Source organism: Pogona vitticeps, chromosome 4 (genome assembly GCF_051106095.1).
Source record: "Pogona vitticeps strain Pit_001003342236 chromosome 4, PviZW2.1, whole genome shotgun sequence".
In the NCBI taxonomy this organism is placed as follows: Eukaryota; Metazoa; Chordata; class Lepidosauria; order Squamata; family Agamidae; genus Pogona; species Pogona vitticeps.
The window spans coordinates 111878998-111902116 of NC_135786.1; the positions used below are offsets into that span (position 1 = coordinate 111878998).

The 23119-nt window shown below is 39.3% G+C and overlaps 1 protein-coding gene across 2 annotated transcripts; it reads right to left on the reverse strand.

Moving 5' to 3' along the window:
• Positions 1-1249: 1249 nt before the first annotated feature.
• Positions 1250-22411, reverse strand: ODR4 (odr-4 GPCR localization factor homolog). 2 transcript variants are annotated; one of them, XM_020795113.3, is made up of 14 exons: positions 22281-22411; positions 21991-22153; positions 20744-20878; positions 17323-17418; positions 16498-16604; positions 15070-15106; positions 14014-14154; positions 12177-12272; positions 10829-10894; positions 9689-9817; positions 8435-8525; positions 6051-6236; positions 3229-3321; positions 1250-1637 (listed from the first exon to the last, which is right to left on the reverse strand). In XM_020795113.3, exons 2-14 carry the CDS (start codon positions 22087-22089, stop codon positions 1570-1572), a joined length of 1344 nt encoding a protein of 447 aa, XP_020650772.3. In that variant the 5' UTR covers positions 22090-22153; positions 22281-22411; the 3' UTR covers positions 1250-1569. The 2 variants fall into 2 exon arrangements, with proteins under 2 accessions (XP_020650772.3, XP_078248463.1); XM_078392337.1 differs by lacking the exon at positions 17323-17418.
• Between the last annotated feature and the right edge of the window lie 708 nt (positions 22412-23119).

Genomic DNA, 23119 nt, shown 5'->3' on the forward strand with positions numbered 1-23119 from the left:
TGATTTCTCTCATCTGGATTAGCAGGAAAATATTGGGGAAAAATTGCTCAACTGTCCTGAATCTTTTAGGTGCCAGGTAGAGAGCAGGTTGGAGTCCATGTGGGTCATGGTGATATGGCCATTTCAACAGTGATGGCTGTCAAGATCGAGGCCCGCCATGAGAAAGTACGGCCGAGCTGGATAGACCAACTGACATTGGTGGTTGCTGTTTGTCCGGTCAAGCACTGGTCAGGGCAAATGGCAACTTAATGAGAGTGCTGAACGTGGGTCTGAGCCATGCGTAATGAAATAGACGGCTCCAGGGACTGTTGGGGCCGATGTCTCTGAGGCGGTCGTGGTGGACGATCAGATGTTACCAAATAAGGTATGGCCTCTAGTTGTTGTTCGGAGTCAACCCTGTTAGGTGAAGCAACTACAGAAGGGTTGCTCAAAAGAACAGAGTGTTGAGGACTGGGAGGAGAAGAGGTTAATCGATCGACTCTGTCATCCCATTCCGGAGATTGATTTGGCGGTTTGTTGAAGCTGCTGAGAGATGTCTGCAGCTTTAGATTTATGCTGTTTAGGTCTTTTAGGCGGAGAGGGCTCCAGAACCGAAGAGGCTTCAGTGGACATTTAACATTTAGTGGAGGGCTTCGATATTGAGTGCTTTGATTTATGGGTTTTTGAAGTTTTAAACAAAGTGGATGGAGCGTCAGAGTGGGATGGTGTGGTCAATGGATTTTGTTTCGAGGCTTCAGAAAGAGTCTTCTCTATTGCTTTGGTTTGTGCGATGGCCTTACAAGGAGGTTGGGCCATTTTGGATGATTGAAGGGATTGTTCCAAAAGATGGAGTTTTAATCTGGATAAGTGAAAATGGAGGACTCCACACTTGAAGTTCTTACAGGGACTGATTCACAGAGGCCACAAAGAAGAACTATTACTATACATATGTACAGTTCAACGTAATTCTTATGATTTTTGACATGGAATTCTGGGACTTCAGTGAAGATGACAACTAGTCTGCTAAGCATTTCCTAGTCTTTCTTAACAGACCTGGAGTTCCTCTTAATCCCTGGGAAAATTAAATAAATTACAGCAGTTTGTGTCTCTAATGTTTACACACCTTAAGCCTCTCTAGAAGTGTTTCCTGAAATGGGAGGAAACCATTTTAAAAAAAGCCCTGCAGTATGGGATAATTCACAGGGAAGGTGAAATCCCCTAAATTTAAGCAATTTCTAAACCTTTTGGGGGAAAAAAAAACAAGAAACAATTTTAATAATGGCCCTTTTATTTAATATGGGGAAAACCAAATTAGACATTTGACTATCCTTCCTGGAAAAGTAATATTATGTTACAGTTATTACTTGCCACCTGATCTTGTTGGGTTTTCCATTTGGCTATTTAAAACCATAATACCTACATTTGCATGCAGAAACAAGAGAAAGCAGGAGTTATCATTATTTAGAACAGCTAATTGGTATTGTTGGGTGACACATAGGTGGTTAACAGTATTCTGTTCCAGAGATGTGCATCATTTGAATGCATCCATAGTGACAGGAGTAGGTCAGGATGGTTCTTAACAGCTGAAGCTTAATCACTGAAGTAGTTAAACGAGAAAGCTGCAGCAGATATTGCAACAGCCACTGCTATCACCAGTCCTAAAAATTGACAAGAGAAGCAAATTCAGTATCTAAGCAGAAAGCAAGGAGTGGGAATGATACAAACACAGATATACAATCAAAACATTCACAATATGTAAGATGGCAGCAACAGGCTTAGACAGCTACCTGGATACTATTCAGCAAAGCATATATTTTCTCTGTTCCTTCATATACAGATCCTATTTACATAAAGCATTAAGAATCAACACGGAGTAGGGACACTGTGACCAAATTTGGGCTCTGACATGCCTGTGTGTATTGGATGTAGCATGTAACTGAATGTCTGTGTACACAGTCTAATCTCTGAAGGTCTGGTAAAGTGTGGTCCTTAAATGCATGAGCCTCCTTTAGCTATTGGGAAGGACGTCCCTGCTGAACATGCAGAGAGACAGCCATCCAAATAGATAGCCTGTATGGGACAACTTCAATAAAACCTGGAAATGTTGAGCACAACTCATCAGAACTTTCACAGCTTCCTAAAGTGGACTTAATTTGTGCAAAGAGAGACTGAAATATTGGTTAAGCCTTGCCGGAACCATTGTGGAGTCTAGCATATTAAAATTCTGTACAGCAGAGCTACAGACCTTCAGACACATAGAACTGCTACATGCTATATGCAACATACAAGGCAAATATGACTCAGGAGGAGGCCATGTGCATTCCTGCATCCCCACTATTCATTCAGGAAAATTGTCCCCAGCTACTCAAATATTAGTTCAGAATGCTACCCTGAGCCTTTGAGATATGTTACTCTATGTAATATTTACATTATGGTTGGGAAACCTTTCTCTTGTCAAGAATCCACCCCTGCTACAATCTGGTCCCTCACTGCACCACTGAATTTCAGTGTAATCCATTTAAAAACATGTATTTTGCTTGCTTCAAATTCATCTTAGTGGTTTGCTATTTTTCCTGTTCATCACTGAATTTTTTCAGCTGACTACTATGCTACATTTAAAAGCAGGTAATATGCTAGCTTCCATGGCAGGTATTTTCCAGTTGCTACTAAAATTCAGCTGAGTGTTTTGAAAGCTGCTTGTAGATAGAATGGTCCCCTTTCTGATTTGCACAGATATTTGTAACCACTTAAGAGTTATGACTTTGAATAATTTATGGTTTATATTATTATATAATGTATAATTTGTTGTATACCATCCAGAGTAGCATTTTGCTACATGAGCGGTATATAAACTGAGTGAATGAATGAATGAATGGATGAATGACTGAATCATCACATTTCAGATAGCAAAGATTATCGTCAGGAAGTCAATATATTTCCCTATTTCCCCTTTACACATTTTAATGGTCTGAATCCAATAATCTTAGTCCCATTCTTTTCCCCTATCATAACTGTTGGTAATCCATGGAGAATAAGGACTTTACAAAGGGCAGCACTGTATGACTCTAACAACTTCCACAAACTGCAAATGCAGGTTGCATCCCACCCTAGCTACCCCCCTTTCACCGCAGCTGTACAAGTTGTTGCTGTAAGAGGCAATACAATGATAATTATTTAGCGTTGTTGATCATGCCTGGAAAGCTAACTGTGAGGTGCAAAGTGCAAGAGCAATGGCTGAATCCTACATACCTATATTTTGATGAAGTTTCAATAGAACCACTTCCTTTGTCAACCGCTTTTGTTGCACATCATCCTGGAATTCCTTCGGTGGGATTACTTCTACTGCATTAAAAAAAACATACAAGATGATGTGTCCTTGTGGCCACACCTATTTCCACCCTCCATATCTCAGACAATGGCTCTAGACCAGGAGTTCTGAAACCTTGGATATCCAGATGTCCTTGGACTAAAACTCCCAGAAATCCTAGCTAGCACAGGTAGTATAGTAGTGAAGGCTTCTAGGAGTTTTAGTCCAAGTACAAACAGGGGACACAAGGTTGGGAACCACTGCTCTATATTCTCACCTTGTTTTCAACCTTGCTTGCATAACAAATAACGTACAGAATTTATTTTCAAAATGCACTTTTGGAACCAAGACTGGGGGTAAAAATCTGGAGATATGTACAAAATCATGTTGATTATCTTGAGATTGAGACTTAAGAGTATCTACAAGATACTAATAGCACATAAGTCTTATTTACGTGTCACAGCCACTGAAGTAACAAAACAAGACTAGCCTGCATGAACTGAAATGCTAAACAAGACTTTATGAGCAATTTGTTAAACTCTTTCTGGTCCCAGCAGCTGAATAATTTAGAAATGGGTATATAATACATGTAGTGACATTTTGAAGAAAGGAAAATAACAGGTTAAAACCCAACAGAAGTTGTGAAGAGTACACACACAACACAATAGGGGGCAATGGTAATTCTCCAAATACATTCTGTTCATAGAATTTTGCTCAAAGGTAATTGCAAAATACTTGCAGTGCTACACTTTTCATTTGAAAAATAAAGTCAAATAAAAATGCCATCATCCACTCAAAACCTGAATAAGAAGTATTGCTAATTCGTATAAGAAATGCTCATGATTTTCCTGTAGCAGAAACACAAAGAGCTGGATCAAAATCCTCAGTATTGTCACAGTATCTTAGTTTCTAGCACTGTTCCCATGCTGCAAACTACAGTGGTAGGCTGCTTTGACAGGCATGTCAGTGTCCTGGCAAATATTCCAGTCACATATAGAATTTCTCATGGGAAGAATAATGTGGAAATGGAGAAAGAGTATAAAAAGGCATAGCTCAGGAAAAGCTATGTGGCACGTTTACATGCACCAGCCTTTCAGCCTCTTTGGGCTGCAGTCCTACATATGTTCATCTGGAATTCAGTTCCACCAAACTAAGTACAACTAGCTTCTGTGCAGATACACAGATAATCACAGTGTTAGTTGAGATAGATGCATCACTGGCATAATCCTATGTGCCTGAAATCCAGTAGGACCCATTAAACCCAGAGCAAGGTTTAAGTTACATTCAAACTTCAGCAACATTTTAGACATTGTCCTTTTATATTTCCAACACTCAAATCTTCTTTTTCAAGTTTATCTGACTCAGTCCCCACATTATTTTAAGTCTTTTGCCAATGCATTTAAGTCCATACCATAAATAAAAGTGGTACAATATTAATATACAATATTGATACCATCTTGCTCAAAACGTTGCACTTTGTTTCTTGCAAAGTTTGCTCCACACTTACGAAATGGAAAGAATGAATTTCAAATTTCAAGTCAGTGTATAAATTGGAATTCAGGAAATCTCTGTTCTACAATATTCAACTGCATGGCATTACCAAGTAAACCGGGCTCTGCTTGGCTTCTCCTTGGATGCCATCTCAATTATGACACTGCAACTACTCACATGTAAGTCACAACAGCCCAGCTCTAGGTCCTCAACTAGGTAACAGGGAACGAGTTCAGGGAAAGAGATTATCCTCCCTGAAATCTTATTTGTGTTTATCTACTCAGTGGATGTAACCCTCTGATACGAGAAGCTGGGATTTAGCAGAAGCAACTGCCAATGCAAATCTTATTTGTCCATGGCGAAGAACAGACGTCCTTAACAATGAACATCTCTCATGTGCATATTAAATTATGCATCAAAATTGTAATTTTTTAAAAAATATGCAAGTTAATATACTGATGATTTTATTTTGCTCATTCTGAAACTCCGGAGAGGGGTCACTTTTATTTGCAGCTGAGCGTGGAAAAGACATCTTTCTTTTGCTTAGAGCAGTTCTGATTTGGATCAGGACCATGTCATGGGAAGCCTTGAAGAGATAATGGTATGGATTTCTGGTCTGGTCCCTGGGTATAAGTCTCAATAAAAAGTAAACCTGCTTTGAGATTCGATTTTTCTGACCACTGAGTCAAATTCACCAATATGATTAACAACCATACTAGCCTTAGTAATTCAAATTTACATGTTTTCATTTTATTAGGATACTTATATTTAGTTAGTTTGTGTTTTTAGCCTTACTTACAACAGTCCTACCCTTCAGCCTCCCCCAAAACCCTACTACCACATTTGTGATTACAGATCTGTTTCAGACCCTGGGTGACAAGAATCTAAACTGCTCCTTCTCTCTATTCATCTGATGAGGATTCTATATATTCCTTAGAACAAAAAAGGAGAGATGGGTATATGCTACACAAATATAGGTTGAAATGCTGCTTCTTAGCAAAATAAACTGCACTATAAGAAGGCCCATTACTGCAATCAGTTGTGATTTCATGTGTCAACTCCTCTGTAATTCCATTGATTCAAATGGGCCAACTCTAGTTGCAACTCACTGCGCTAAAGTAAATAAGAATTAGAGTATGCCATTTGAATCAAGGGAACTTATGAAGGAGCTGACTCACCAAATCACCACTGATTCAGTGAGCCTCCTCTAATTGCTACTTACTATGGTAAGCAGCAGGATTTCTACTGCTCTTAATCGAGTAGCTAAATTTACCTGTATTCATTTCTTCGACTGTGTACAAATCCTCTGTTTGAACAGCTTGATCCAGCATCTCAAGAAAATGCTCTTGGATCTCCTTGACCGTCTCATCACCAAACTTATAATCACAAAGCAGTACATTGGACCCTGCAATGGGACCAAACACTCTACAAGGCAAGGTGTGGTATTCCCTTTTTGAACCTAAAAGCAAAAAATGAGGAAGAGAGAAAATAAACAAAACCCCCATTAAGCAGCATTAAAGAACAGTATGAATATTGGCATGCACTGTAGCACATGTATGTATAAGAGTATCAACTGTAAAATCTTTCAACAAAGAAAGTGTTGATGTAAACATAGTATCAATGCTACCTTTGCATACATTTTTCCTTCAGCTTAATTATGCGTCCTTCTAGGCTGTCAGCATCCAATTTTAGAGGCATTTGTTTTTAATGCTTTTATTCATATCTTTAAAAGTTTGGAAAAAACCCTCAAAATTATTTGGTAAGGTATTAAATGTTACACATATTTTAACGCTTTATGTTCAAAAAGAAAGCATAAACATCACACATAATGTAACATTCCCTATTTAGAAATGTTCTGGTTGTGGAAAACAGTTGTGGTGTTAACATAGTTTGTCCAAAGTGGTAATAAGCCCACTGTTCTTGCACTACACAAAGTGATCACTTAGATGGGCCCACAAATTTGTAAGAAATTCCAGTTTTGCAATAAATATATGCACAATCTGCCTTTGCACAGTAAGGCAGATGAACACAGTTGCCCACACTACATTTTCTTGCTTCCTGGGCACGGGATTCAATATCCTTTTGTCACCTACTTTTGATACTAAGATAAATAATGTGCAGGTGGAGAATCAGCTTGTTGTGATAAGCAGGACTTCTCAGCAAAAATATAGAAGGATGTGTATATGTGGATCCTTGTGGATAAACTTCCCAGCAAAGGAAAGGGAATAAGAAAACTAGGAAAGGAAAAACTATGCCCAGAATATATTTTGCTGGTCTTTCTAAACCACCAGGACAGCATCACAGCTTCTGATGCAGGAGACTTTGGTCTAGAACTGCTATTTGCTTTAGAAGTGCCAAGTAGTTCTTTGTTGTTTTTGCCTCAGCAAACTAAGACACTGTAAGCTGGAAAGCTGCAAAAAAGAAAAAAAAAAGGGGGGGGGAAGAACCTGAGGGGCTCAGAATGTTTACAGGAAGCAGAAGCAATCATGAACAGAGGATTTGAGTCTAAGCCATCCTTGGCACGCAGCATGCCAAACTCTTCACAATATAGACAATATGTGCCACCTACCGACAAACATGAAAATTGCAGACAGTTAATAACACAATCATTTAGATACATTAGTTAATGGAGTTCCACAAAGAATAGCACCTAGAATCTAGGCTGTATCTTATTATGCACTAGTTTATGCTGCCAACAGTTTCCATACAGTTTATGGCAAGTGAAAACAAAATAGGAAAAAAAAACCCACACAGAAGATGGGAGAAACTGCCCCAGCTCTCACAATATAAGGCTTGAGAAGTGGTTTGCATTTCCTCAGCATTTTCTTTGGGGGGGGGGAGCTATTCCATATCTCAGCAGAATGACCTGTGAAGCACCACATTTGCTACAGTGTGCAGTTGCAAAATCTGTAATGAGCAAATAAATTCAGAGAAGCAAGCAGCTAGTAGTACATATTCAAAGCAGCTTACATGTATCTTAAATGCAGAATCCACTGAATGCCTTGCTCCTGCAAGAGCATTATCAGGAGAAATCTACAAGGGAAGCATTTCACGGCACAAAAATAAGTATAATCAATTATTTATGTGCTCAAATGTGCAACAGCCAATAAAAAAAAAACAGGCCTCAATTCAACACTGCAGGGGGACCTTCTTTCCTTACCTGCTCTAGCAAATTATTTGCTTGAACTGAATAGAAACTGCTCACAACATTATCCAGCATATGACAGAATATGCACTTGATAGAAGATGCTATAAAATCCACTTTATTCACTCTGTGGGGAAATTTTTTAACTGAGATGTCCAAACTGCAACATGCAAGACTGCACTAGCGTTGGGACTTCTTTTTCGTCCCCACAGTATCCTCTGGAGGGTTTTCCATTCCTTCAAAATTCATTTTTAGGGCATACAGGGGACTGCAAGGGGGAGGGACTATGCCCTTCCCACTTTTACCAGGGGCAGCATCTCACTAATTACTGTCCATAATAGGCAACAGTCAAACACATAGATTTATATGATTCTAATTTTTTCTTTTCACTACTTAATGAGCACATTGTTCATCTTATCAAAGGCAATTCTCCTGGGGAAACCTAACCGAAAGTGGCAAAACTACCTTAATTTAAAACTCCAAGTGCCCAAACACTTTCTTTTCCCCATTACCTTTCTCTTGTGATGTTTCATTTATAGGCATGTCTTCAAACAAGATTTCACAACGATCAGAGAGGGTGTTTATTATGTCTTGTTTCAAAGCCTATAAAGTCAAGAACAAAAAGATACAAATAAGTGCTAAAGTTCAAAAAATTACCCCCAACTAAAAAAATAACTGTCTTCTACATTTAACGCCCATTTTTCCAGTGAAATGAATGAAGTATAGTTACACACAGCAAATCTAAGATCAAAAGACAGCAGTGCATTTCCTTTCCATTTCTCCATAGGCATCTATAGTCAGAAAACATTTGGTTGCTGTAAAAACCACATGGACATGGATTAGAATGAAATAAAATAAATCTATTTTGGATATCTAGAATCAAATGCATAATATTTAAGCTTTGAAGGGAAGTGAAAGAATTAGGCCTTATATGACCAACATGCCACCATTTTTTATATTTGTCTATTTATTAGTAATTTGTGACTATGCTTCCACAATTTGGTCGCATCTTAGGAAGAAGCTGAACATTAAACAGCAATGTGGAAACTCAACCTTCCTTCAGGGCTGAACCGCTTTTATTTTATCTAAAGGAGGAAAGAAGATCCAGCAGAATCCAGCAATGAAGTGAGACAGCTGCTGGTGTACATCCTGTATGTTTGTCATCCCTTCAAAACAGGGAAAGTTGTGTCTCATCTTTGATCAACCCCTCTCAGGGCTGTTAAGTGCACAGGCAGAAGAGAAAAATAAAGGAGAAGGGAGCTCCCATTCCGATTCATCCCCTCTTCCCTTTGACAACACTGCCAGCCAGGTCCTGGCCAGCTGGTCAAATATGCCCCTGCCTCAGTTCATGTTGCCACCAATATGTGAGGCTCTAATCTTTTATCTGCTCATTCTCAGAGGAGTCCCAGCAAGCTCAGATTTCCTTTTGAGCTGACACATACAGAACTGCATTCAAGGGGTCATAAATATGCAAAGCAAAACATCTCCATTTTTTCCTCCCAGAACTAAACACAAACATCCAATCTACTTTTGTCAGAACTGAGACAGAATTTGTACTTTTCTCAAACAAAGGCAGAATAGAAACGATTGGTTTGCACTTGGGATTTTTCAGTGAAATATGTGGGTGAAAACTACAGCCCACTGCAATTATCATTTTTGGAGTATGCTAATTTGAAGTTGATTTCAATGTCAGGTGAACAGAGTATCTGGTACAGGAAAGATATTATGACCAAATCCTTCAACAGACTGAAGAACAACAAAAGTACCTTAACAGCATCTTTAACTCTGGGCTTGTTATTATGGATGTAAGCTTTGCATTTTAAAGCACCTTTAAGGTTTATTGACCCACTGCAGACCTGGACCGTTGCTGTGGATCTGGAATTTGAACTTTGTGACTGGAAAAGGGAAAAAAAACACACAAAAAAGTATTATATAATTTATTATTCATTAAACAGTCAGTTTTACATTGTCTCAAAACTTGCAAATGCTGCTAGAAATGTAGTTTTTATAGTACCCTACATTCCACTAGCTATTATTTTCTCCCTTAAAAACCAGTTTAATTTGACCTTCTATAATTAAAATGTATTCTACAATGAATTAAATTTATATAGCTAGCTTACTTCTTATTTTTGCATGAAGTGCAACAGATCTTGCTCTTATACTGTTGACTAACGTAATAGGACACCCACAAATTTATAACATACAAAAGCAATAGCACAGATTAAAATGTTACCACTTTAGCCTCATTGTCAGTTTAAAACACCAGGGGCAAAACTAAATGACCTTTAATCTTGATTTCTGAAGACTAACACCAGGATACTGAACATGATGAGACCCCTCTAATTTTCATCTAGTCTCCTGGAACATCTGAATGATTCCTACAGAATTAAGGGTGGCAACCACATCCTTAAAGCCTGACAAGCTGTAGTACAAGTTTCATAACCTGCAGTGCAGAAATGGCAACACAGTACTTAACAAGACTTTCTAGAACATTTAGCTCTTAATTTGAGAGACAGTAGCTTATCTATGGCTCCTTAATAGAGATAACCACTGAGAAGAAATCTGCAGCAGGGATGTCCCAGATCGCATCTGTTGATCACCATCCTACCTTAGCTCTGAAAAACACCTCTTCCTTCCTGCAGTAAGTCTTAGAAGCAGCCCGCCACTAGCATTTGATCTGAGGTCAAGTCACAACAAGTGGATTCACAGAAGGAGGTGAGATTTGCATCAAGGACTTTTCATACCACCTCATCATCTACCTGGTGAATTTACTAAAATAAAAGGGAAGCTGCAAGAGCAGGTGATACCTATTCTACAAATGCAAGAGTATGCAATACTTTAATAAATAAAAATATCATAATACAATATGTGAGCTTCTGGGGATCAGGGCCATTGAATTTGCTTACCAACTGTGTTAGAACTTGAACATCAAAGGTTTGAGTAGCTGATGGCATGTTTCTTGTAGACTTTTTCTGTAAGGATAATTGAAACACAGAAAGCAAAATGTTCATAGGTCTTATATTCTAAAACATAATCCACAGGGAGAAGGATGCCTATTCAAACTTTTGCATAATTCAATAATTATATATCATTGAGTTTTTCAAAACAAGAATTAAAATAACATTTTTACAACATTACTATATATAAAAAGTGGAGATAACAAATCTTCATTGAAGCTTCTTGGGTCTCCACATGTTGCAATGCAGTTTTACTATGTGACTTTTTAAACATTCCAAACCAAAGAAATGCAGTTTCAAAATAAAGAGGTACACTTAGGTCAGAAGGAGATGCATAATGACTGAATCGGAAAAGGAAGACTGATGGCGAGATCCTTTGTTTTGTTTTTAAAAAGAAACAAGTAATTGCTATGGTCAATTCAAAGAGATTACTGAGGATTCTGTTTGGTCCATATTTGGAAGCCACCCAGTTTGATTCCCAAATGAAGAAACTCCAAATTGATGCACTGCTGAATTTAAAACAAAGAAATCAGTTTCAAAATAACCAACACTGTATAATAATCTACATGTCATCACAAAATATTTGCTAAAATGCATACATTTGTCTGCAGACTGTTGTTTTTTAAAATGCAGATTAGTATGGTGATGGATTGGGAGGAAAGCAATGACAAACCTAGACAACATCTTAAAAAGCAGAGACATCATCTTGCCGACAAAAGTCCGCATAGTCAAAGCTATGGTTTTTACAGTAGCGATGTATGGAAGTGAGAGCTGGACTATAAAGAAGGCTGATTGCTGAAGAATTGATGCATTTGAATTGTGGTGCTGGAGGAGACTCTTGGGAGTCCCCTGGACTGCAAAGAGAACAAACCTATCCATTCTGAAGGAAATCAACCCTGAGTGCTCAATGGAAGGACAGATCCTGAAGCTCAGGCTTCAATACTTTGGCCATCTCATGAGAAGAGAAGACTCCCTAGAAAAGACCCTGATGCTGGGAAAGTGTGAAGGCAAGAGGAGAAGGGGACGACACAGGACGAGATGGATGGACGATGTCATCCAAGCTACCAGCATAAATTTGACCCTACTCCAGGAAGCCATGGAAGACAGGAGGTCCTGGCATGCTCTGGTCCATGGGGTTACAAAGAGTCGGAAATGTCTTAACCACTAAACAACAACAAAAATGCAGATGGAAGACATTCTTGGTGGCTCTTCCCAGGCTATAAGCCTATCAGTGAAAAATGCCACACCAAACACTCTGTTTTACATCAGCATTAAGCCTACATTGTAGAGCACTTACCTGCCCTTCCACTAGGTCACTATCATCATCTTTGACTTGACCATTGATCAAAAAGACAGCTCCCTCTATCTGTTTGGCCCATCGCGCTATTCCATTCTGGAAAGAAGATGTGAAAGAAAATTAACTCACAGGGAGACAACTGAACCATCTAACACTTTTTTCCCTTCAAAGAGAGTTAAGACTCTTCAGTACATCTTTTTTAAAGCAACGAGCATGGAAGGCTAAACTGTAGAGAACTTTCTGTTTGAAGCCTCCCACCCAACCTTCCTCCAGGTGAGGAAAATTCAGGTGTAGATCTGACAGGTGGAACTCCCAGAATGGAGAATTCTGGGATTTAGAGCACTGGTTCTTAACCTTGGGTTACTCAGGAGTTTTGGACTGCAACTCCCAGAAGCCTTCACCACCAACTGTGCTGGCTGGGGTTTCTGGGAGTTGCAGTTCAAAAACATCCAAGTAACAAAGGTTAAGAACCACTGATTTAGAGTTCAAAAAGAGCCCAATAACACAAGCCTAGCCCTTGTGTTCATTATCAAATGTGTTCTCCAACGGCTCATTCACATCATCCTGTTTTTTGAGTGACTTTACTAACGAGGAACTTGCCATTAAGAACACAATGCTACAATAAAGCCAAGACTCCTCATTTGTTGTTCCCAAACAAACTAAGAATCATAAACCAACTTCAAACCTTGTCTTCAGACTGTATCCCACTAACAAAAAACAAGGAATTATGTTCCTGGTGTCATGTTAAAAGCATTTCGCTGTAGTGAATTCCTTGTTACAGAAGCCGCTCGCCTGGCAGAAGCCAAGAGAGATTCACAATGCAATATGCACCAACCAACTCATTTTGCAAACATTATAGCAGTCAAAATTATAGTTTCTTTGCCACAACTACTAGAAAAGATTCACACCTCAAGCAAATGTTTAAAACAGCTTCTCAGTGAAAAACAAACTATAGCTAAAATGCAATAGTTAAAATATAACTAGAGTAGGCTCAATGAATCAGTGAATATTTGGTGAGTAAACACCTATTTGTTGCTTTGCTTTGAATTTGATTTTTGTGTTGATTTTATTTACTGTTTTAGGGTGATGTTTATTTGTTTCCTTTTTGAACATTTGTATACTTCTATATTTTATCTGATTTCCCTGTTGTAAATTCAAACTGGATCCATATGAATTTTTGCCATTGTGTATTTGTACCCAGAATTCCTCTGATTCAGTGGACCTACTACCATTGCAACTTACTATTGGATTTCAGGCACCAAGTTATGAAACCTAAAAACGCTCAATAAGATAAAATAAATCAATTGATTTATTTTATAGTATAGTATAATCTTACTATTCAGTGGAATTCTGAGTACAAACATCTTTCATTTTATCAATTCCACAAAAATTGATAAGTGAAAAAGATATCATAAAGTTAAATACATGATTTACCCTTTCACAATATGTATTACATTTTGCCTTTTCTCTCCCATTATGCATTTTGATAAATTGTACTAACAGTAGCACTAGGCACTATACAGAACTTAGCATTTACTTGGCAAAATACAATGGAACAAGGATAAAGAAAAATCTTTTTAAAGACAATAGCAAAAATATGATAAAAATGAGTTGGAAACAGATTGGAGAAGACTACTAGCACTGTGATGATTTGGGATAGGCCCAGATAAAAAGTATGCTGGGGGAGATCTGAGAGCAGGGAGTGTCTTAAGGGGCAGACCATGGCTCAGGAACAGCAATGCAGATGAAACAAAAGTAGGAATTCACAAAAATATTGTTTTAAGCTGGAAATATTAAAATGAAACATGCAAGTTGGGAATTGCATCTGCTTCATTACCCTTGTATTTTTTTCCAGGTCATGGCTGGCCGATGTAGCTGGTAGTGGGATGTGTATATTCACATTAATGGTGCATTCTAAAGATGCCCAGGAACTGGCAAGGCCATTCTGATATTTCCAGTCTGCTGGCTTGGCCGTACTCTAAAAGGGAAAATAAGAAGAAACAAACTTTCAAAATAAGCCACTTCTCTAATTGACAAGATCTACATATTTGTAGATCCCCTTCATGGATTGCTGCCTTGTCGTGGCGACAAGGCAGCAATCCGTGAAAGGGCCATGAAGTACAAAACAGCAAACAATGAAAACTATGATGACCCTCATTTTGCAGATGTTAAGTCATCCAGGTAACAATGTTTTTTTTCTCTGAGTCTTCCTGCATTGTGGGAATCAGTCTGTTATGTTATGCTGTGTTTTTATACCACACACACTGTATTTTAAACCTATGACTATGTTACCGGGCTTCAAAATAGAAACATTTTCCCCTTCTCATTGATTACCTTTGCAAAATTAAGTTTGACAGTCCTGCACTGCTTCAGCCTGAAGCACTGTTCTCCACAGAATTCTTGTATCTCTTTTGCAGCTGTTGGCAATTTCAGGCTATAGCTCTGATTGTGCACCATCTCAGCATGTCTAACACACTTTTTTGAAACAAACCAGAACCTGAAAGTGGTAACAGCAACAAAGATTCAAAAATCCTTCAGCGTATAATCCTTTAAACACAAGCAGCAAAAGACAGTCAAACCTAAATCTTGTACAGAAATCTGGCAAGAAGAGAGAGCACCAGTGTTCAGCATTCCTTCTCCCTGCTGCTCTGGAAAACCTCCTGGTTCCTGGATGGTGGGGTGAGGGGTTGGAAGGACAAAAAACACTGCCCAGTACTAATTATATCTCTACAACGGTCTCTAGCTAAAAATTTCATGTAAATGCCTGCATCAGTAAGAAACAAAAGAGCCCATTCATTCTAAGCAAAGTTCTATTCCTATGAAGTGAGGTTTGCAAAGACAGCCTTGCCAAATTGAGCCCAGAGTTAACATGCCCACACAACACACCCCTTACCTTTGGGTCTTGTACATCATATGTGCGACAAAATATTCGTTCTCAGTTAAGAAAAATTAACAAAGTGTTCCTAAAGCACACTATAACAAACTCTTAGGAGAAAAGTCACTTTACTCACTGTAGAATATACATCCTTTCATTTCAGACAAGCTGAACTCAGACTCATGTTTTCAGATCACCATATATTAAAAGATCAGTATGAGGGCTTATCAGTATAAATACAGTAGTACCTCGGTTTACAAAAGGGACGTGGTGGCGCTGCGGGCTAAACCGCAGAAGCCTGTGCTGCAGGGTCAGAAGACCAGCAGTCATTAGATCGAATCCACACGGTGGAGTGAGCGCCCATCACTTGTCCCAGCTCCCGCCAACCTAGCGGTTCGAAAGCATTCAAATGCAAGTAGATAAATAGGGACCACCTCGATGGGAAGGTAACAGCATTTCGTGTCTAAGTCGCACTGGCCATGTGACCATGGAAGATTGTCTTCGGACAAAACGCTGGCTCTGTGGCTTGGAAATGGGGATGAGCACCGCCCCCTAGAGTCGAACACGACTGGACAAAAAAAATTGTCAAGGGGAACCTTTACCTTTACCTCAGCTTACAACGTTAATGCATTCTCTGGGATGTTACGTGAAGCAAAAATTACGTTAATTGAAATGTGGATTGCCATAGGAATGTCAGGTAACACCTATAAATAAAAGGATATCTATTCACATACACATACCTTTTTCTAAAATCAAATGCGATTTCTGAAAGGCACATATACATGAGTATATATAAATTGATTTATGAGTTCAAGTGGACATTCAAAACATCAGCTTTTTATAATTTATTAGTTCAAATACTACCAAGCTTTTCATGGTATGCCTGGTGGCAGGACAGGCTTTGTCAATGAGCATGGCTATAAAACAGTTTTATTAAAATCTTATACAGATTTACGTAGAAATCAATCTGTATTCAGTAAGTCTTAATCCCAAGTAACGGTGCATAGGGTTGCCACCTGTGTTATTTAAAATCAGACGAATCAGAGTAGAAATATTAGCATACTCTCTGCATGCTAAAGGGACGTGGTGGCGCTGTGGGCTAAACCGCAGAAGCCTGTGTTGCAGGGTCAGAAGACCAGCAGTCATTAGATCGAATCCACACGGCGGAGTGAGCACCCATCACTTGTCCCAGCTCCCGCCAACCTAGCAGTTCGAAAGCATGCAAATGCAAGTAGATCAATAGGAACCACCTCGGTGGGAAGGTAACAGCGTTCTGTGTCTAAGTTGCACTGGCCATGTGACCATGGAAGATTGTCTTCGGACAAAAACACTGGCTCTATGGCTTGGAAACGGGGATGAGCACCGCCCCCTAGAGTCGAACACGACTGGACAAAAACTGTCAAGGGGAACCTTTACCTGCATGGTAGACTGTTGTAAAAAGGATACTTCTTTGTAACAGAACAAAGATGAAGAGCCACTCTGTCTGACATGTCGTCATCTGATGTCTTCCACAACCTTTTTCTAGCTATAGTTTTTTCTACTGAAAAAACAAGCTACGAGAGGAAGAAAATAAGAACAGAGTTACATTTCATTTCCATTTGCCATAATATACTGGGGAAAAAACCTCAAATTATGTTTGCTAAAACCAAAAGCTGGCAGCTGTTTCCAAGGCAAGATATTTCTGTACTCATCATGAGCGGCTTCAATGAATTCTTCAGTGCAGAAAACATTCAGTATTCCGATTCAAGCATTTGTATTAGCATCACCGCATACAGGGCTGAAAAGTGTTGCTTCTCCCATATAAACCTGCAGAGACCTCTGTCTCACAGAATAACGGAGACATCTCTAGAGAAGATTCTAAAAAGGACTGCTGTACCCAGGCTCTAGACTTCCTTTCGTAGAGATGCCTGTCTAAACCCTTTTGTGATAACCTTCTGTCCCAACAAGTGAAGACATCTCATTTGCATATTTTCTTTTTCTGCTGTCTTCTGGAATTTTTAGCTGATCATGATAAAATTATAAAGTAACAGAGAAGTATATGTATCAAACTGCTTTTACCTGTTTGTTAACTTGTCCTTGTAGACTTTTCATTTCAACATTACTTTAACTGCATAATTTAACAACATGACCACTTAGACAGGTACAAGCTTCCATAGGTACTTACATAGAACAGAAGGATGATCTATGTTTAATAAACAAGTCTGTAGGTTAAAAACTGCTATTCAGTAGGGTCTAAGAGTGAGCGTTAGCTATGTCTTCTGCATAATTTACCTTCCGGAGAGTATTTTGGATTTCTTTTGCCACCTCTGGAACTGCAATAGTAAAAACACCCAGAACAAGCAGTCCTCCAGGAAGCATTCTTGAAACCTAATGAGTCAAGCCAATAGAAATCATGTCAGGGTTACTTTCTAAATGGATCCACCTGTATAGCTCAATGAACCACAGGAGTTCCACAAGGGATGTGGCAAATAAGTAGAGCATTCCTCGCTCTGCCTTGTTGACAAATCTCATGTCCTGTAGGCATCCTTCAGTCTCGAGAGACTATGGTAATGTGCTCTGAATAGAGGTCTTGGAACAGTGTCTAGTGTGGCTGAGAAGGCCAATTCGAGAGTGCAATCCCTTCCACACTGAAGACAAATACAATCTGTCCCCTATCCAGCTCTCTGATTTTGCTGCTTTTGGGACTGCCTCTTTGCCTCGGCATGCTGGACAAGTGCCTCTTCAAATTGGGAGAGGCCATGCTGCACCGCCTGCCTCCAGGCTTGAATGCTCAGATGTCAAGATTTCCCATCTGTTGAGGTCCATTCCTAAGGCCTTCAGATCCCGCTTGCAGATATCCTTGTATCACAGCTGTGGTCTCCCTCTGGAGCGCTTTCCCTGCACTAATTCTCGATATAAGAGATCTTTTAGAATCTGACCATCAGCCATTTTCACGACATGCCCAACGTAGATATTGCTGAAATCTCATGAATAATACACATAATGCCTATTTAGGGATAAAGAATACAGAATCCACAAGTAGGACTCTGCTCTCTTTAAGGGATTCTGTCTCACAATTCAGTTGGCCAGAAGAGGCCATTATACTGAGATGCAACTTAAATGGGGTTTTACAACTTAAGGGATATAATAATAATAGTCTCAGAACTGCAGAGCTGGAAGGGAGCCTACAGATCATTGAATCCAGCCTGTCAAGGAGGTACAGTGGAGAACTGAACTCCCAACCTCTGGCTCCGCAGCCAGAGACCTAAATCATTGAGCTATCCAGCAGTTCTATCTTATCAACAAATGACTTGCCTTCAATTTCAAATTACATTTCTGTCCACAGTACCTACTATGCAATGTTAGGGCAAAGATACAAAATAAGAGAACAAGGTGGGGAATGTATGGTCCTTCAGATCGAGTTAGGCTATGTTATCTAACAGAGCTAGATGACATAGGCTAGGATAGTGTCAATATGTTTTTGTATTGTCCACTCCACCAGGACTACTGTACAAAGTATGTTGCCTGAATTTTATTAAAGCTGGAGGGGAAATCTGGACTAAGTTTGTTTTATGTTATCAGTGAAGGTAGATGATATCATGGAAAGAATTGCAGGGTTTTTTTGTTTTTGTTTTGTTTTTTTTTTTGTTTTTTTTTTTGCTAAGCTGTTAGGAGGCAATGTTCTGCTCTTAATTGAATGCTTTCTGCATTTTGCTTTTTGGATTCTGTAAATATGAGTTCTTAACAAAATAGTTTGATTATGTCTTACTGCTTTCTATTATTGGTTGTTTTGAGTTTTTTTGGGCTATTTGGACATATTCTGAAGGTTGTTCTTCCTAATGTTTCACCACTCTCTTTGGCCGACATCTTCAGAAGACAGGAGTCAGAACTCTGTTTGTGCTTTGGTGCAGTTTTGTGGGATAGCCGAGTATTTATAGCTGTGGGATCAGCTTTTGTCCTTTTCAGGAGACTGGGTGATTATGGCGATCAGCATGTTTTTTGTTGTGGGCATATTGTTGCCCTGAAACAAGCTGGATATGAAATCCTATTTCAAAACACAAAAGTACTGGAAAACACCAGCAATCATTATGTTAGACTGCACAGGGAAGCCATTGAAATCCACAAACACCAGCAGAGCTTGAACAAAAAAGAAGAAAGTCTAAAACTCAACAAAGCCTGGCTCCCAGCACTGAAAAATACAGCTTGCAAAAAGGTCAATAAACTCTACCCAGTCATAAGGACCAGTGATCACTGCACACAAAAGACCAACTAACAACGCCAATCAATCACAGTGACAGATCATCTCCCCCCCATCACAACAATACATACACAACAAAAAACACGCTGATCACCATAATCACCCAATCTCCTGAAAAGGACAAAAGCTGATCCCACAGCTATAAATACTCAGCTATCCCACAAAAATGCACCAGAGCACAGAGTTCTGACTCCTATCCTCTGAAGATGCAGACCACAGAGACTGGCGAAAAGTTAGGAAAAACAACCTTCAGAACATGGCCAAAGAGCCCAAAAAACCTACAACCACCATCAGATGCCATCCGTGAAAGCCTTTGAGAATACAAAGGTTATTATAGTTATTATAATTATTATTATTACATGGAAGTATCTGGAACTAAAAATTCTGCTGTCAAGGTGTGGCAGGAAAATTCAACTTAGAGCGAGACTACAATTTAGGGTTAAACTACAAATAATTTGAGAGTTGTGTGGGATTATTATTGTATCGATTTACATCACATGCTCTTTGTGTCACTATCCCCATCTTCATGTGGCAGCCTCAACTGAACTGAGCTGATTTGGTGCAAGGGACTGAACAGTTCTTTAAATGGCACTAAATATAGACCTGGGGTTGGCACTTTGATTTAGGTCTGTCCTGACTCCACCTACATTCTGTTCTTGTCCTTAACTGTCTTGTCCAAAGTTATTTTTTTCTCTTTTTTTAATTCTAAGTGGCATAGTGCTATATCAGTGCTGCAGTCAGACTCCAGCACCTACATGATTCAGTGCTAAAGTCAAACAGTTTATTAAAAAAGAGAAACAGTTCAGACAGCAGGCATAATTGCTAATTTCTCAATGGGCCAGCAGCTGCACAACCTCAAACACATCACCAAGACGTCAGCACAGGGAACACACAGAATACAACACGTCATTCACACAAGCAAAAATGGGTCAAAAAACAGGACAACACAAAATCATTTAAAAGAAACAACATCCTGATAGGTTTTTTTTAATGACTCTTCAAAGAAAAGTGCATGTTTCCCCTAATACGGGATAGTAAGGAAAATTTGAATCAAATTGCATTATGCTAAACCAAAAGTAATTGGAGGAGTGTGTTGCAATATAGTTGCATCTTAAGTTAATTTGATAGCTAACAGCAGAATCCAACTCATAAATTATGCCAAGGCATAAATTTCAAATGTGAACTGCTGCAAGTTTAAAAAAGGCTGGAAAGTCATTTACAGTTGGAGGCCAAGTAAATTCCTAGCTAAGATTTACATGACAGACCTACACTGGCAGGATTTGGGCCATCATAGTTATGCACCTTATCCTAGTGTTTGTCAATGTTTAGTTTAAGCAACTAAACTGCTAAAAATCAAAGGCATGCAATAGCTCAAAAACCCATTCCCAATAAGGAAATTGATTGGTAAGAACAGTAGCATTTTTGAGAACCAGACTGAATAAAACAGTTTATAACCTGATTGGCGTGTGTTGTGATCCATTCTTCATCAATATTAGACAAGTTTGAATAGTAATTTGCACTCTTTTCACTTCCTTCCTCTTTGGGAGGTGTTCGGATAGCTAGTAAGACATAGTCTCTTTGCTGGGCACACTGGAAAAGGGAAAAGGAAAAAAAGTGCTCTAAATTGACAACAAACCCAAGTTCATACATTAGTAAACAGGTCTATGGAGATGGCACTTCAGGAAGGCTGATATTAATGGGTTAACATAGCCTACATTTACAATCATTTACTGAAGTAATTTCCTAAGCTCTCTTCTACTTCTTAAACACAATTCTCCATTACTGAGGTCTGATACAACTCACTGGGAAATATGATTCTATTTCAGCCTTAGTAAAAAAAATTAACAAAAGCCATATAGCTGAAGCTAGTTGCTTACAAACAATTAATCTATCAAAATGGCATTTTCATGATTTATCTATAATGTACTAAAACACAAGAAATTGAAACCTGTCACTGCTCTACAACTGTTCTTTCAAGGCATAGACATTGTTCCATACATACAAACCATTCATCATCTTACTTTATTCATGTAAGTCTGTTGCTTAAATTATGGATCTCTATAAAATTTAGGTAAAAATTTAAAAAAATTAAAATGCTAATAATTATTGTCATTTGTGATCCTAAAAGAATTGTTGGCTCACTTTGCTCATCAGCAAGTCTGCAGTGCAATGCTCTTGAAAATGATGGACATGATACCCCGGGGACAACCGAGTGTACTCACAATGCTTTCCACTCTTGAGAAGGCTCCTTATAAGAAAAACCCATTTCCAATGTACAAACCATCACAGTATATCAGCAGAGTTCCTAGAAACCAGGAATTACAAGTACAGTGCCATTCATTTCCATTGGACTTGGACAAACTCTCTTACCAGACTGTGCCTTCAGGTGGCATTTCTAAGCATGCTGAACTCTATGGATCTCTCTAAGTATGTATAATAACAGAGCAAGATGTTTAGGGTTAACTGGTGTTGTCATTAAAATTACATGTATATTTTTTTCTTCAGAAAAGAGGTTCCTAACATGTGGTGTGAGAGTAAAAAGAGAAGACTCCCTTAAAGAAGTGGTTCTCAACTTTTGGTCCTCTGAATAATTTGGGTCTCAACTCCTCAAATCCCTTTCCTTCCCATCTAGAGGACCAAAACTGGACATTCGTTGCTAATACGCAAACCAACCAACCAACCAACAGCAACAACTTACTTACCTGACCTATAAAAAGACCAGTGACAAGAGCTTTGGGCTTGTCGTTCAGCTCTGACAGATACTGTCCAACAGATTCTTCAACATAATAGCTTCTTCCCATTATTACTGATATCTAGCAGCCCAATCGAAAACTTTACAAGGACAGAGAAAAAGATCGAATGACCCTGGGAATTAAAAAGAAAGAAATTCGTTTTTTATTCAAGTCTGAGACCAAATAACACCTGAGCATCTGAGGCGAGGTGCAGCCCCTGCTTCTCTAATACTGTACTCCTAGCACAACGCCCACCTCACCTCCTCAAGCCGGCCCTCTCATGCCCGCTACATCAGCTGTCTGGCGGGTTGCCCCGGCAAAGACTGAGGTGTCCCACCGCCCGTCATCTCCGAGCGCCCGGCCTGGCGCGATTCGATGACGTCAGTCACAGGCGCTGGTTAGAAATTGATTGAGGCCATTCAAAAAAAACAACTGGTTTTTTTTGCGTCCGTCATCTTGTGCGTGGCGGAAATGTACCCGCAACAATACCCTCTCCTTTTCAAAATTCTTGCTGCTTTTATTCTCCGCCGCCATTTCACCAGCCATTTCCGTTTCTGTTTTTAACTGAAAGAAAAATGGAAAGAAATCTGATGCGCACAATAACTACTGTATTAGTTACTGGAAGTTCCTTTGTATCTCCGCTGGCGCGGAAAATCTTCCAAGCCGCCCCTCTGAACCACCATAGATTTCTAAAAGTATTAGGTCGACCATTCCTTTATCTGGATTCAAAATTTCTTGTGACACTATTTCGGATGCCATGTTCTTCTTCTGTGCCGTCAAGTCGCCACCGGTTCATGTTGACCCTATGAATGTGCGATCTCCACCATGTCCTGGATTCAGCAGCCCTGCTCCGTTCTTGCAAAATCAAGCCTGTGGGTTCCTTAGGGTGCCAATCCATCTAGTATGTGGTCTTCCCCTTTTCCTGCCGCCTTTAGCGTTTCCCAGTGTTAGTAGACCGGGGTAACAGCAGCAGTATTGTTTGTTCCACTGATAAAGGATTCTGCTATCGTACAAAAACATAACAAAGGTCCTTGTGTTGCCTGCCCATGTGGAAGAGTCCAAAATCTGTATTAAGGTAGCATCCTTATTAGAACAACCA

Coding starts and splice junctions, on each gene's coding strand:
- ODR4 (XM_020795113.3), bottom strand. CDS start 22,089: ATGGGAAGAAGCTATTATGTTGAAGAATCTGTTGGACAGTATCTGTCA. Junction 6,237..8,434: donor TGAAACATCACAAGAGAAAG/GTAATGGGGAAA, acceptor TTTTGCTTTTAG/GTTCAAAAAGGGAATACCAC. Junction 1,638..3,228: donor GAAACTTCATCAAAATATAG/GTATGTAGGATT, acceptor GTCAATTTTTAG/GACTGGTGATAGCAGTGGCT.